This window comes from Calonectris borealis, chromosome 5 (assembly GCF_964195595.1).
Source record: "Calonectris borealis chromosome 5, bCalBor7.hap1.2, whole genome shotgun sequence".
Classification (NCBI taxonomy): domain Eukaryota; kingdom Metazoa; phylum Chordata; class Aves; order Procellariiformes; family Procellariidae; genus Calonectris; species Calonectris borealis.
The window spans coordinates 7,260,953-7,273,352 of NC_134316.1; the positions used below are offsets into that span (position 1 = coordinate 7,260,953).

Genomic DNA, 12,400 nt, shown 5'->3' on the forward strand with positions numbered 1-12,400 from the left:
CACAAAATACAAATAGAAAACACCACCTGTGCACAATATGCTTCTATCAGCATAAGGCTGGCTGAAGTGGACATGGCTGACACAGCAGTAAATGGAGTCCTTGACCACCTGGTCCAGAGAGGTAAAAGTGTCCAGATGCAATACTGTAAAAACTTACCAAACTCTTTACAAGATTGGTCTACTGGGATATTCATGCTTAGGAGACACCTTTTACCTCCTAGCAGAGAGGTGGGTCAAAATGTTGTCCTGACCAAGTCTTTTTTTTTGGACTTTGGAATCAGTGCTTCTTCTAGTCAGTGGAACTGTACTGATCTGCCTAAAATCAGCCAGTTTTACCTCTGAGTGTTACTTATGCATACATTTATTTAAAAAAAAGAAATAAAATTTTTAAAAAAGGAATTTACAGGATTCTTACTGTAAAGCATATTTAATTAAACACATTCATATTAACAAAAACTTAAAAACCAGTAGGACCTGTGAAGGCTGTATACTCAAGCCCTGGGGCTCACTAAGGAATGGCCCTGCTATATTTTGAAGTGTGTTCTCTAGCACTCTTGAGCTAGCACGAAAGTCACCATGACACAGTGCCTTGACGGAAATTATGGTGTAAACTGAGGTCAATAGAAAGCAAGCTTTAAGAGCCTTTACATTCATGGACCCCTCTTCTCTAAGAAAACATACGTGATGCTATAGAAACCTAATTGGAAGTAGACCACTTTTTTTACGTTTCAGAAAATATAATGGTGGTATATATAACTACATATAAAAAATGTATTTATATAAAATAAAATTAAAATACAGTTACCTTTTTAAAGGAGTTTATTTTCATTTCTAATTCCTCTGCTTCTTTTTGTAGTTCAATGGATTCTTGTGTAGCAACTGCAGCAAGCTTTAACATTTCCTGTGTTTTTTGCCTCGAAGAAGCACTTTCATGTTATGGAATATTTGCTGCAATATTACTTTTTTCAAGCAAGGGATACCAGCAGATCCCTGACCCCTCTACGCCATAAGCACAAATGCCAGAGGAACAGAAAGCTCTGACAAACCTACATTTTTTAGACAGCTCTTCAAATCTTATTTCATTTAGGCTTCTTCTCCTTAATGAAGCATTCTGACTGATTTGTCATCAAGCGAAATTTGATTTTCTTTCCTCAAAATGCTCCCATAAACTTAAACTGAAGAGTATTATTTGACCTTCAATCTTCTCACAGAGAAATGCCAATGCTGCCCCTCTAAACATAAGTATATAAATAATTACTATACTTTTTAACAGAAAGTTGTGAAAGGTAAATATAAACTTTCTTGCCTGTAAACTGCATAAACACTACAAATCAAGGATACATCTGTAAAGCCCAATCATTTAGGGATTTAAAAGGAACAGGCTCTGCAGAAATAAAATTTAATTTCAGATCATTAATTCACAAATCTAATTTTCTTTACAAATACAAGATAAATTAATAGATCAGGAGCACTTATCTTCACTTAGTATACATAACAGAAATAGCAGTATAACAGACAGTAACGCCATTAAAAACAGCACCAAAAATATATGAAAAATAAATTTAAAATTTTGAGAGGCTTGTTCTGAAGTAATTTTTGGACTTTTTTACCCCAAGAAGCCCAACGGCAAACCTCTCCCCGTTACATTCATGGGTTGGAGGAATGGATATTAGTATGTATACTCTAAATTATTGTTCAGTTTGCTACAGAATCTTTTCCTAAAAATGGTGTTACAAAAAGAAGACCTTTTTTATTAGCTTAAGAGAAACTGTGGAGAATTAATTAGAGGATTTCTGTACAGCACTTTTAATGTGCAGTGCACTACCAATCGGATCTACTGTAAAAGCATTGATAATAGTAGTACCCAGAATATCCAAGCAAGCATCTTCTTTCAATTTATATTTTTCAGACTGTTTCAAAACTCTGTTTTGGATTTCTTCAAGCTCTTTCTTTTTTTTGTAATACTCCTGTGCAAGAGCAGTTTCTGCATATTTTTCACGATGTTGCTTCAAAATCTCTTCATACTGGGTTATATAATCCTGATACATTTTCCTATAAGAATACATATAATTTAATTTTTTTCACATGAAACCATTGTTTATACGGAAAAAGAACTATTAATTTATGGCATCAGCTCAATTAGATTTGCTGCTATCCTGGAAAAAAGTCAAATTATATTTAATATGCCACTATTTGGCTCTATTTTTTATCTTCCAGCTATTTTTAAGGAATACTATGCTGTATGTAACACAGAATACACTCATGACGTAAAAAACAGTCAAACCTCATCGTTCTGAATGGAATGTAGACCATACCATATTCAAAGGCAGCCTGGCAGATGACAAATGGTTTCTTCCCCGTGTAATTGTCATGAAACTCACAGCAGGCCAAATTCTCTGTTCGTGTATACTGGCACAACTCCACTGTTTTCAGTGCAGCTGTATCAAACTTACAGTAAACGAGAATTTGGCCTAGCATCCCGTATTTAGAGCAGCCTGATGCCTCACTGGACTAAGAGCTGCCTCCAAGGAGATGCTGAGTAATCTGTGTCTGACTCAGGGAAGCCTTAAACACACACATTAGTCACACTAAAACAATAGGACTATTCATGCTTAAGGTTAAGCAAACACTTACATGTTTAATTGGCAAAGAGCCAGAATGCTCAGCTTCTTGTAGGACTGCCCTCTAAATTAATGTTACACTAATATAACTTCGCTGACATCATGTGAGTACATAGCTACAAATTATTAAAATAGGTAGCATCAACTAATGTTCATGGCATTTTAAAAGTCTGAATCGGCTTTTGAAAAAATTGTACTATGAAAACAAACAAATACCATAGCAAGTAATAGGATGTAACTCATCACATAAAGCTGAAAATTGATCAGTATTACATTTGGAAAGAAGAGAAAGAAAAGTGCTGTTGCACAGAACAGCCATCCTCTTGTGTTAAATCAATGACAGTGACTACATTGGAAAAGACTTCTTTTTTTCAGGTTTTCTCATTCAGGCAAGGAATTTACAGGGTAGATGATTGCTAATGGCAATCAAATATTCCACTATCTCATTGGGATGAGTCTTTTTTTACACCAGTAATGCTGCTAGGCATATCTTTTATTACAAGTAATTTCCAGTACAAAAGTAGTATCTTTTGGGAAAACTGAATAATTAACAATGCCATCAAGGAACTGGTTCTGGTTCTTAATGTCACACACAGGTAATCTAAGTACAGACCTGCAGGAAGTCTGTATTTCCCACATAGACAAGAGTTAACTATTAATAGTTTTTAAAACGACAAATAATAGCAACCAGTGCCCAGTAACAATATTTCTCTCTGCATTTGAAAACAAAAGCTTAGTAACTGCTTAAAATGAAATTAAAAGATGTCATTTTTTTCAAATGTTGATATTCTATGCCTCTTATTCTTGGAAAAAAGATAAATTTATGCATATGCAAAACACATAATAAGAGTTTGATGGAAAGCATTTATGCAGATGGCACATGTTTATAAAGAGGTATCACAGCTACGGACATCCACTATATATCATTAACGCAGACTAGTCATTTAACTGAGAAAGAAATTTACACAAAGTTGCTTGATATTAGAATATGCCAATATAAAATCACAGAAGGTGAAGGAAATGTCATCCTCTAGGAAAAGGTTATGTGAACAATAGAGAGAGGCAAATTTTAAAATATTAAGTTATTAGTACACCTGTAGATTAGCCAGAAATTCCTTTATGAAATAAATTATGGTGCATAATAACAACTAAAGCCAGAGACCCACCTGTTTACCTGTACCATGAATAACAGCTCTCACTGCAAAGCATACAGTATTCCTCTTTAAAGAACAAGTTTTATCTCAAACTGCTATTAATCATTTAAATGCAGCATGACTGAAAGGCAGACACTCCTGGCTTGCGTGCTCGCTAGTCCAGGCAATGGAAGAGAGAAAAATTTGTGTCCAAATTCAACAGTAGAAGCTTCTGCTCTTACAAAAGGAAAACAAAAGTCACAGGAAAAAAAAAGTAAGATCTTAATTTTCAAACAAAACTACACTCCAGGCACTAGTTCCTGTTAAATTGACTGAAGTTCAATACACCTGTTTAGGGGAAAGAAGTTGTAGATCAACACTGTGAAACCAAGGAATTGACACTTCCCAAACTTCATGTAGAAAATCGCATTAATGTATTTGTTTTTCTACAAATGGGTGGTCTCAGGAATCTAAGTTTCCTGATTTACTGAATATTTGTGTATACTGTACAAAATTTCCCAGTAATGAAAGATGGAAAATATTCAGTTCTATTTAATTTAATAGATGCTACAAATAATAACTGAGCAACAAAGACATTTGCTGAAATACAATTAAGAATGCATTACAAAGAAATTCTAAAAATATAAATAAGTAAAATAACTTGTTGTAGCAGGTACATTTTAAGCTTCTGAAAATAATCCTCAAACTTTATATTCTTTTCTCAAAATGTATTTTCCACAGATTAATATTTATGGCCTCATATAGTATAGTATAGTAGTCTTGACAAATTGTCACTGTTTTTAATATTTTTCCTAAGTAATTCACATCCTCCAGTTCACGCAGTTACACATAGGCTTTTTAGAATTCAGCACTGTACACATTAAAGTCATTAGAAAAAGTTTTCATCTAATGACAATGGGAAAAGGACAGCACCCACAAAACCCCTGAACATTATGGGGATAGCTATTTATTCCTGTTTCCTTCTTCATATCACTTATTTTCAAGATGAACTTGAGTTCATGTAAGCATTCTTATATGTTCTTGAAACCAATAATAATGAAAAAATGTGCAATGTTTTTAAAACCTCCATAATAAGTGCCTAATTAAATGCAAACCGATCTGCCCATCTTTTTAAAACATCTTCCCATCTAAAGCAATATGTCCTTAGTGCTCCCAAATGCCAGGCTAAAAAGCACATTTAGCGCATAAAGTTCTAAATGTACTTATTTTTCTTCCTAATTTAAATATTTAGAATTTGCTGAATGTACATCTTGCTGATTTGAATATATCATCAAATACTTCGGTACAGAGGGACTATATTTGAGAGAGCACTTTTGTAAAATACATTAATTAAATTTATTTTATTATTTATAGTCATGATGTCTTACAATTAAGCTCAGCAAAACAGATCAAACACTTTTATGTTGGAATTGAAACTAGTTATCTAAAGAGCAATTTAAAAGTAATGCTTCTTTGGCTTGTCAGCTCAAATTAGTGAAAGCCAAAATGGCTTAATCATATACTCATAGAAAGCCAATTTAGCCTTATTTCTCACCAAATATAGAGCTCTGAACAGGAAGAAGACAGATAAGCTACTAACTGAGTTAATTAAAGGCTATCAGGCATGCTATTTCTGCTGTCTTGGACAACTGGCAAAAAGAACACTTACAAAAGAATCAAAGCCAACATTTTAAATTACTTCAAGTTATATCTCTAAATTGGTATTTAGATATCCAGATGGGTCTGCCATGATTTTTTCACTATAGGGCTAAGCAACCTCTTCCCCTTCACGAGCAGATCAGTAAAGGTGAGCAACCTCTCTAAAATGAAGATCAATTTTACCTGAGTGTTAAATAGAACTTCAGAGGATTAACTTGGCACACGGCATTTTGAACATTTCAGTGAAAATCTTCAGGGACTGTTCTTTATTCCATTGAATGTAGGCAGCTACATTGCACAACTAATCATTTCTGCTGTTCACGAACAGAGAAGGGCTGGTGGGAGATGTGGTGGTCGGAGGCCGGCTTGGGCTTAGCGACCATGAAATGGTAGAATTTTCGATACTTGGTGAAGTAAAGAGGGGGGCCAGCAAAACCGCTACCATGGACTTCCGGCGGGCGGACTTTGGCCTGCTCAGGACACTGGTCGAGAGGGTCCCTTGGGAGACAGTCCTGAAGGGCAAAGGGGTCCAGGAAGGCTGGACGTTCTTCAAGAAGGAAGTCTTAAAGGCGCAGGAGCGGGCTGTCCCCATGTGTCGAAAGAAGAACGGGTGGGGAAGGCGACCGGCCTGGCTGAACGGGGAGCTCTGGCTGGGACTCAGGGAAAAAAGGAGAGTTTATCACTTGTGGAGGAAGGGTCAGGCAACTCAGGAAGAGTACAGGGATCGCGTTAGGTCGTGCAGAGAGGAAATTAGAAAGGCAAAAGCCCGGCTAGAACTCAACCTGGCCACTGTCGTGAGAGACAACAAAAAATGCTTTTATAAGTATGTTAATGACAAAAGGAGAGCCAAGGAGAATCTCCATCCTCTATTGGATGCGGGGGGGAACGTTGCCACCAAGGACGAGGAAAAGGCTGAGGTACTCAACGCCTACTTTGCCTCAGTCTTTAGTAGTCAGATTGGTTATCCTCAGGGTACTCAGCCCCCTGAGCTGGAAGACAGGGACGACGAGCAGGATAAACCCCCCATAATTCAAGAGGATGAAGTTCATGACCTGCTATGCCACCTGGACGTTCACAAGTCTATGGGGCCGGATGGGATCCACCCGAGGGTACTGAGGGAGCTGGCGGAAGAGCTTGCCGAGCCGCTCTCCATCATTTACCAGCAGTCCTGGTTAACTGGGGAGGTCCCGGACGACTGGAGGCTTGCCAATGTGACTCCCATCTACAAGAAGGGCCGGAGGGAGGATCCGGGGAACTACAGACCGGTCAGCCTGACCTCGGTGCCGGGGAAGATCATGGAGCGTTTCATTTTGAGGGTGCTCACGAACCATGTCCGGGACAACCAGGGGATCAGGCCCAGCCAGCACGGGTTCATGGAAGGCAGGTCCTGCTTGACCAACCTGATCTCCTTCTATGACCAGGTGACCCGCCTAGTGGATGAGGGAAAGGCAGTGGATGTGGTCTACTTGGACTTCAGTAAGGCCTTTGACACTGTCTCCCACAGCATTCTCCTAGAGAAGCTGGCGGCTCACGGCCTAGACAGGTGCACTCTTCGCTGGGTAAAAAACTGGCTGGGCGGCCGAGCCCAGAGAGTTGTGGTGAACGGAGTTAAATCCAGTTGGCGGCCGGTCACGAGCGGTGTTCCCCAGGGCTCAGTACTGGGGCCGGTCCTGTTCAATATCTTCATCAATGATCTGGATGAGGGGATCGAGTGCTCCCTCAGTAAGTTTGCAGACGACACCAAGTTGGGCGGGAGTGTTGATCTGCTGGAGGATAGGAAGGCTCTGCAGAGGGACCTGGACAGGCTGGATCGATGGGCCGAGGCCAACTGTATGAGATTCAACAAGGCCAAGTGCCGGGTCCTGCACTTCGGCCACAACAACCCCAGGCAACGCTACAGGCTTGGGGAAGAGTGGCTGGAAAGCTGCCCAGAGGAAAGGGACCTGGGGGTGCTGGTTGACAGCCGGCTGGACATGAGCCGGCAGTGTGCTCAGGTGGCCAAGAAGGCCAACGGCATCCTGGCCTGTATCAGAAATAGTGTGGCCAGCAGGAGCAGGGAGGTGATCGTGCCCCTGTACTCGGCACTGGTGAGGCCGCACCTCGAATCCTGTGTTCAGTTTTGGGCCCCTCACTACAAGAAGGACATGGAGGTGCTGGAGCGCGTCCAGAGGAGGGCAACGAAGCTGGTGAAGGGCCTGGAGCACAAGTCTTATGAGGAGCGGCTGAGGGAACTGAGGTTGTTTAGCCTGGAGAAGAGGAGGCTGAGGGGAGACCTCATCGCGCTCTACAACTACCTGAAGGGAGGTTGTAGTGAGGTGGGTGTTGGTCTCTTCTCCCAAGTAACTAGCGATAGGACAAGAGGAAATGGCCTCAAGTTGCGCCAAGGGAGGTTTAGATTGAACATTAGGAAAAATTTCTTTACTGAAAGAGTGGTCAGGCCTTGGAACAGGCTGCCCAGGGAAGTGGTGGAGTCACCATCCCTGGAGGTATTTAAAAGACGTGTAGATGAGGCCCTTAGGGACATGGTGTAGTGGGCATGGTGGTGTTGGGTTGACGGTTGGACACGATGATCTTAGAGGTCTTTTCCAACCTGTATGATTCTATGATTCTATGATTCTATGATTCTTTAAAATGCAGAATCTAATTAATGAAGATGAAACAACTGAAACGCCACTTACTGAACAGAATTGAATTTGCAATTAATACTGGCTAGAATCTTACCCACAACTGGTCTTAAAATGGTTTTAGACCAGGCTTTCCTGAGCCACTCACCCTATTATTCAGGATCTAATATTGAATTTGCATGCTTTGTGGTTATTTTGAAGAATATACAGCAGTATACAAAAACTTGATTTGTATATTCTAATAATCATTGCAATTCATATTCACAAATGAAGAAAAGCATAAAATTATTTGAATGCTTCTAATTGTTATCTTACTTAGTCCATATATTAATTTAAAGGCTTAGTTTCAACTAAACAATGCTTCTGAAAAACACATAAAACCTGTGTATTTTCAAAAAAGTCTTCCCAAGCCTGAATACCTGAAACTACTGAAATCACAGTATACATGAAAACATGCCATAGTAATGGCAAAAAAAAAATTCATAGATAAAACCTATGTAAGCTTTTGTAAATATGCTCTGATATTTCATATTTCTGCCAAAGCTGAAACATTCATTGCCTTTATTTCTTGGGCTTTTCTTGAAATTGTAGGCAATTGAACAATGTTCTGAAAAATTATAATAGTCATTCGGGAAGCAATTGAAAGAAGCCGTATTTTATCCTATTCCATTGGTAACTACAAAATAACATATGACTTCATAATAATGTAAACTGAAAATTCTTTTAATTACTTAGTCACTTACACTATCCTGAAAAGTTTACAGCAACTTTTTGACGCAGACTGCACTATCTTTGCTGATCAGTTTAGACAGGTTAATAAGTACTACTGCGAGAAACCTTGTCTAGCTGAGAGTTGGGGTTAGTGGCTGGGAAAGGCTGAGAGTTGGAGTCATTCAGCCTGGAGAAGAGAAGGCTCCGGGAAGGCCTTATTGCAGCCTTTCAGTACTTAAAGTGGGCTTACAAGAAAGATGGGGACAAACTTTTAGGAGGGCCTGTTGTGACAGCACAAGGGGGAATAGTTTAAAACTAAAAGAAGGCAGATTTAGACTAGATATAAGGAATAAATTTTTTACAATGAGGGTGGTGAAACACCAGCACAGGTTGCCCAGAGAGGTGGTAGATGCCTCATCCCTGGAAACATTCAAGGTCAGGTTGGACGGGCCTCTGAGCAACCTGATCTAGTTGAAGATGTCCCTGCCCCCGGCAGGAGGATTGGACTAGATGATCTTTAAAGGTCCCTTCCAATCCAAACTATTCTATGATTCTATGATTCTATTCTATCTCACATAATCATAGATACCTCTCATTTTCTGTAGTTTCTTGTAAAGCTTCAAGTTCATTTTTCAAATATTCTTCATGCTCGCTAAGAATTACATACGTAGGCTTCCAGCTGTGGAGAAAGTAAAAAAAAAAGAAAGCATATAGGTGGTCTTTCTCAATTAAAAGCCATTCAGAAACTAAGACATCAAGTTACTTTAGCTCGCTTACTAGAACAGATAACTTACTTAATGTTTTGAAAGTCGAACATAAATGGTTTAGTACAGAAAGCTTTTACATGCATACATTTATTTTCTTCAGATTTTAAAGCTGCAAATTCAAGAATATATATATATAGAATTAACAAAGATTATAAAGCACTTTTTAAGGAATAAATAGAGTAAGCTTCACAAATCTTTGGAGCCTAATGCTAATCAATTAGGCATCTAAATCCACATATTAGGTATTCAGAACAGCACCATCAGTAAATCCTTTAGATATGTACGATCTTCTTGTTGGAGATGCACACAGCTTCGTTCTCATCAATATCACCAGCACCTATCTCATAGCTAAATGCGAGCGGCAGTCACAAACTCAGAATTTCCTCCATTTGCTGAGCAAGTCCTGCTCAGAAAACAGCCAGAAAGAGATGCTGTCTTTCAGTACAATAGCCCAGACACTGGGAGCACTGACCAGGCAGTTTGGAGTCACATACCAGCTCTTACTGACTAGATTTGAACTCAAATTCTGCCCCCACAGGAAAACACACCAGCTAATAGTTAATAATAAATTAATGGCAGACAAGAACTGAACTTCAGTTGCTGTCAAGTAACACTCTTTTCCACCTCTAAGTCATCATCCACATATATTTTCATATTTCATGCAGTTGGTATCTGGCTATATAGTATGTCTACATTGTTAAATGCACCCATTCCAGAAACCTGTCTCCAAACAAGAGGTGCTGAGTGGCTCGTGCCCAGCTCATAACTAGATTCCTCTAGAGAAAACTGATGGGTCCACATTCTGTAATGCTTAGCCTGGATCTCTTCTCATGTGGCTCCCCTACAGCCCTGAAACACAATTAATCCATTTTTTGTTCTTCTTCTCATTTCAGGAGCCTCCTATAATGTAAGAGCAATGATGCAGCCCACCAAAGTGATTTTCTTACAGCAGGATGCTGTAGATTGTACTGAAAGCACAGCAACTTCAGGGAATACATGAAGGACTTATAAATAGTAAACTAATAGTACTTTCTCAATATTCAGGTATTAGAGATGTCCACATCTATACAGCAGACATGCAAAAAACACATAGTACAAGACTGCTGTTTGTAACAGAACAAGGTATACAGGATTCAAGTAGCTCATCTACTGGTTTGTTAAATGCATCACTGTTTCACAGAGGTTCTTGGTAGCTATCACATTTATTTGTCCTTCCTTTGACCAGCTAGGGTACAAAAAAATCTTTATCCACACTAATCAGAAAGCAATAAAAATATCCCGTAGTTTAGCTAAAGACAACAATTTATTTTCCAAGTTAGCAACATTCTGCATTCATCTAGTTTTTTTTTTTTATTTCCATGAAATCTCACCATTCTTGAACCCGAATTTAGAAAACAGAAGAGAAAGAATAAAATTGGAATAGGTTCCATCAGCAGTATTTCACCACTTCTTACTGTTCTGGGGTCAACATTTCTAGTTTGAATCATTCAAGAAACTAAATATTAGAAAAATGTCATCACTTGTCTAAAAATATATATTTCATTTTGGTCATTTTCTGCCTTCAGTTCTTATCCAATATGGATTTCTTTAGAAAACACAGTAGTATCCTGATACACCTGCCTCATATATCATATTTTCTGTAGACTTGTTGAGTGTAAGAATCCCACATTTTGTTCAAAATCTTCAAACATGCTTCAACATACTTACGATTTCCAGTAATCCAGACAAAAAGTTGTTTCTTTGAGAGCTCTGTTGAGCATTATTGGCAATTAGTCAGCTATGAGGGTGACTGTGATTCCAAAACAATATTTGAATTCACAAAATCAATATTAGAGTCATGTCCAGTATATGTGGAGGATCAACCAGAATAAATTTTAGAAGTTTAAGATGATTCTACTACATAAGTGCTCTAATTGTCTGATCTTATAGCTAGGGCTTGTTTATTGCAGTTTTCAGTATGTCGTTAAATGACATTTTCAGTACTTTAAGACACAAAGTCTCTACTCTTCTGCAAGCATTGTCCTTCTATGAATACATGTATTCATTAATGAGTCACTTCTCATTTTCAGTCTCTTTACACTAATGCCATTAATTATACTTAGTAGGATCTGAGCCAAAACCCATTGAATTCAATGATTAAAATTTAGATCAGATCCTTAGTTCTACTCTTAATTTTTTATTTCTTTATTTGCATCACTTCAGAGTTTGTGATTTGCAAACAGATTTGCAACTTCAAAAGATATCTAAGGAAGTAGTGTGAATGGTTTCAGAAACTTACAACAGTGTTCATTTTATACTACATTGGAGACAAGAATTTAATGTAAAGGAAAACGGGAATTTTCTTGTCAAGGTCAAATCTCTTCCTAATTCTTTTTATGATACAGCTACAAATCAGTATGGTATGGCAATTGATTCAAACAGCTAGCCACTATATCCACTGCATTCACTAATGATTCTATTCTTTCTTCTGTTTTCAGATAGTTCAAAATAAACCTAGAAAGGACCCTGATGCTATCTTTACTTCTCTTTTTATTCTTAGAAACACCCACATTCTCCATTCACATCCTAAAAAAAAAATTCAGATATATGTTATAGACATTTTTATTCAAGTACTTATCTTTAGGTATAAAATTGCAAGAAAACAAAACGGATAGAATTTGCTAACAAATCATCTCTTCAACTGCCAAAGAACTAGACAGATTGTGGAGAGATGAACACTGCAATTAAAAGACAGGATTATATCATCTGGGCCAAACTCTGTATTGTGAAATACAGATTTGCCTTTTTAGCTACCCTTGCAAACACCTGAGATTTTAATTCTTAAAAATTAGACATTCCATGTCAGTAAGAAAAAACTCCCTGTAGCCAAATTCTTGCTTGAGAAA

The 12,400-nt window shown here is 38.2% G+C and overlaps 1 protein-coding gene across 1 annotated transcript in view; it reads right to left on the reverse strand.

Annotated features, from left to right (window-relative positions):
• C5H14orf39 (chromosome 5 C14orf39 homolog) overlaps nucleotides 1-12,400 on the reverse strand; it is a 32,300-nt gene that overhangs the window by 15,474 nt on the left and 4,426 nt on the right. Inside the window, exons 4-7 of the mRNA XM_075152474.1 lie at nucleotides 9,338-9,427; nucleotides 1,865-2,052; nucleotides 1,342-1,384; nucleotides 806-926 (exon numbers count right to left, since the gene is read on the reverse strand). Coding sequence (XP_075008575.1) covers nucleotides 806-926; nucleotides 1,342-1,384; nucleotides 1,865-2,052; nucleotides 9,338-9,427 — 442 coding nt within the window. The remainder of the gene's footprint in view (nucleotides 1-805; nucleotides 927-1,341; nucleotides 1,385-1,864; nucleotides 2,053-9,337; nucleotides 9,428-12,400) is intronic.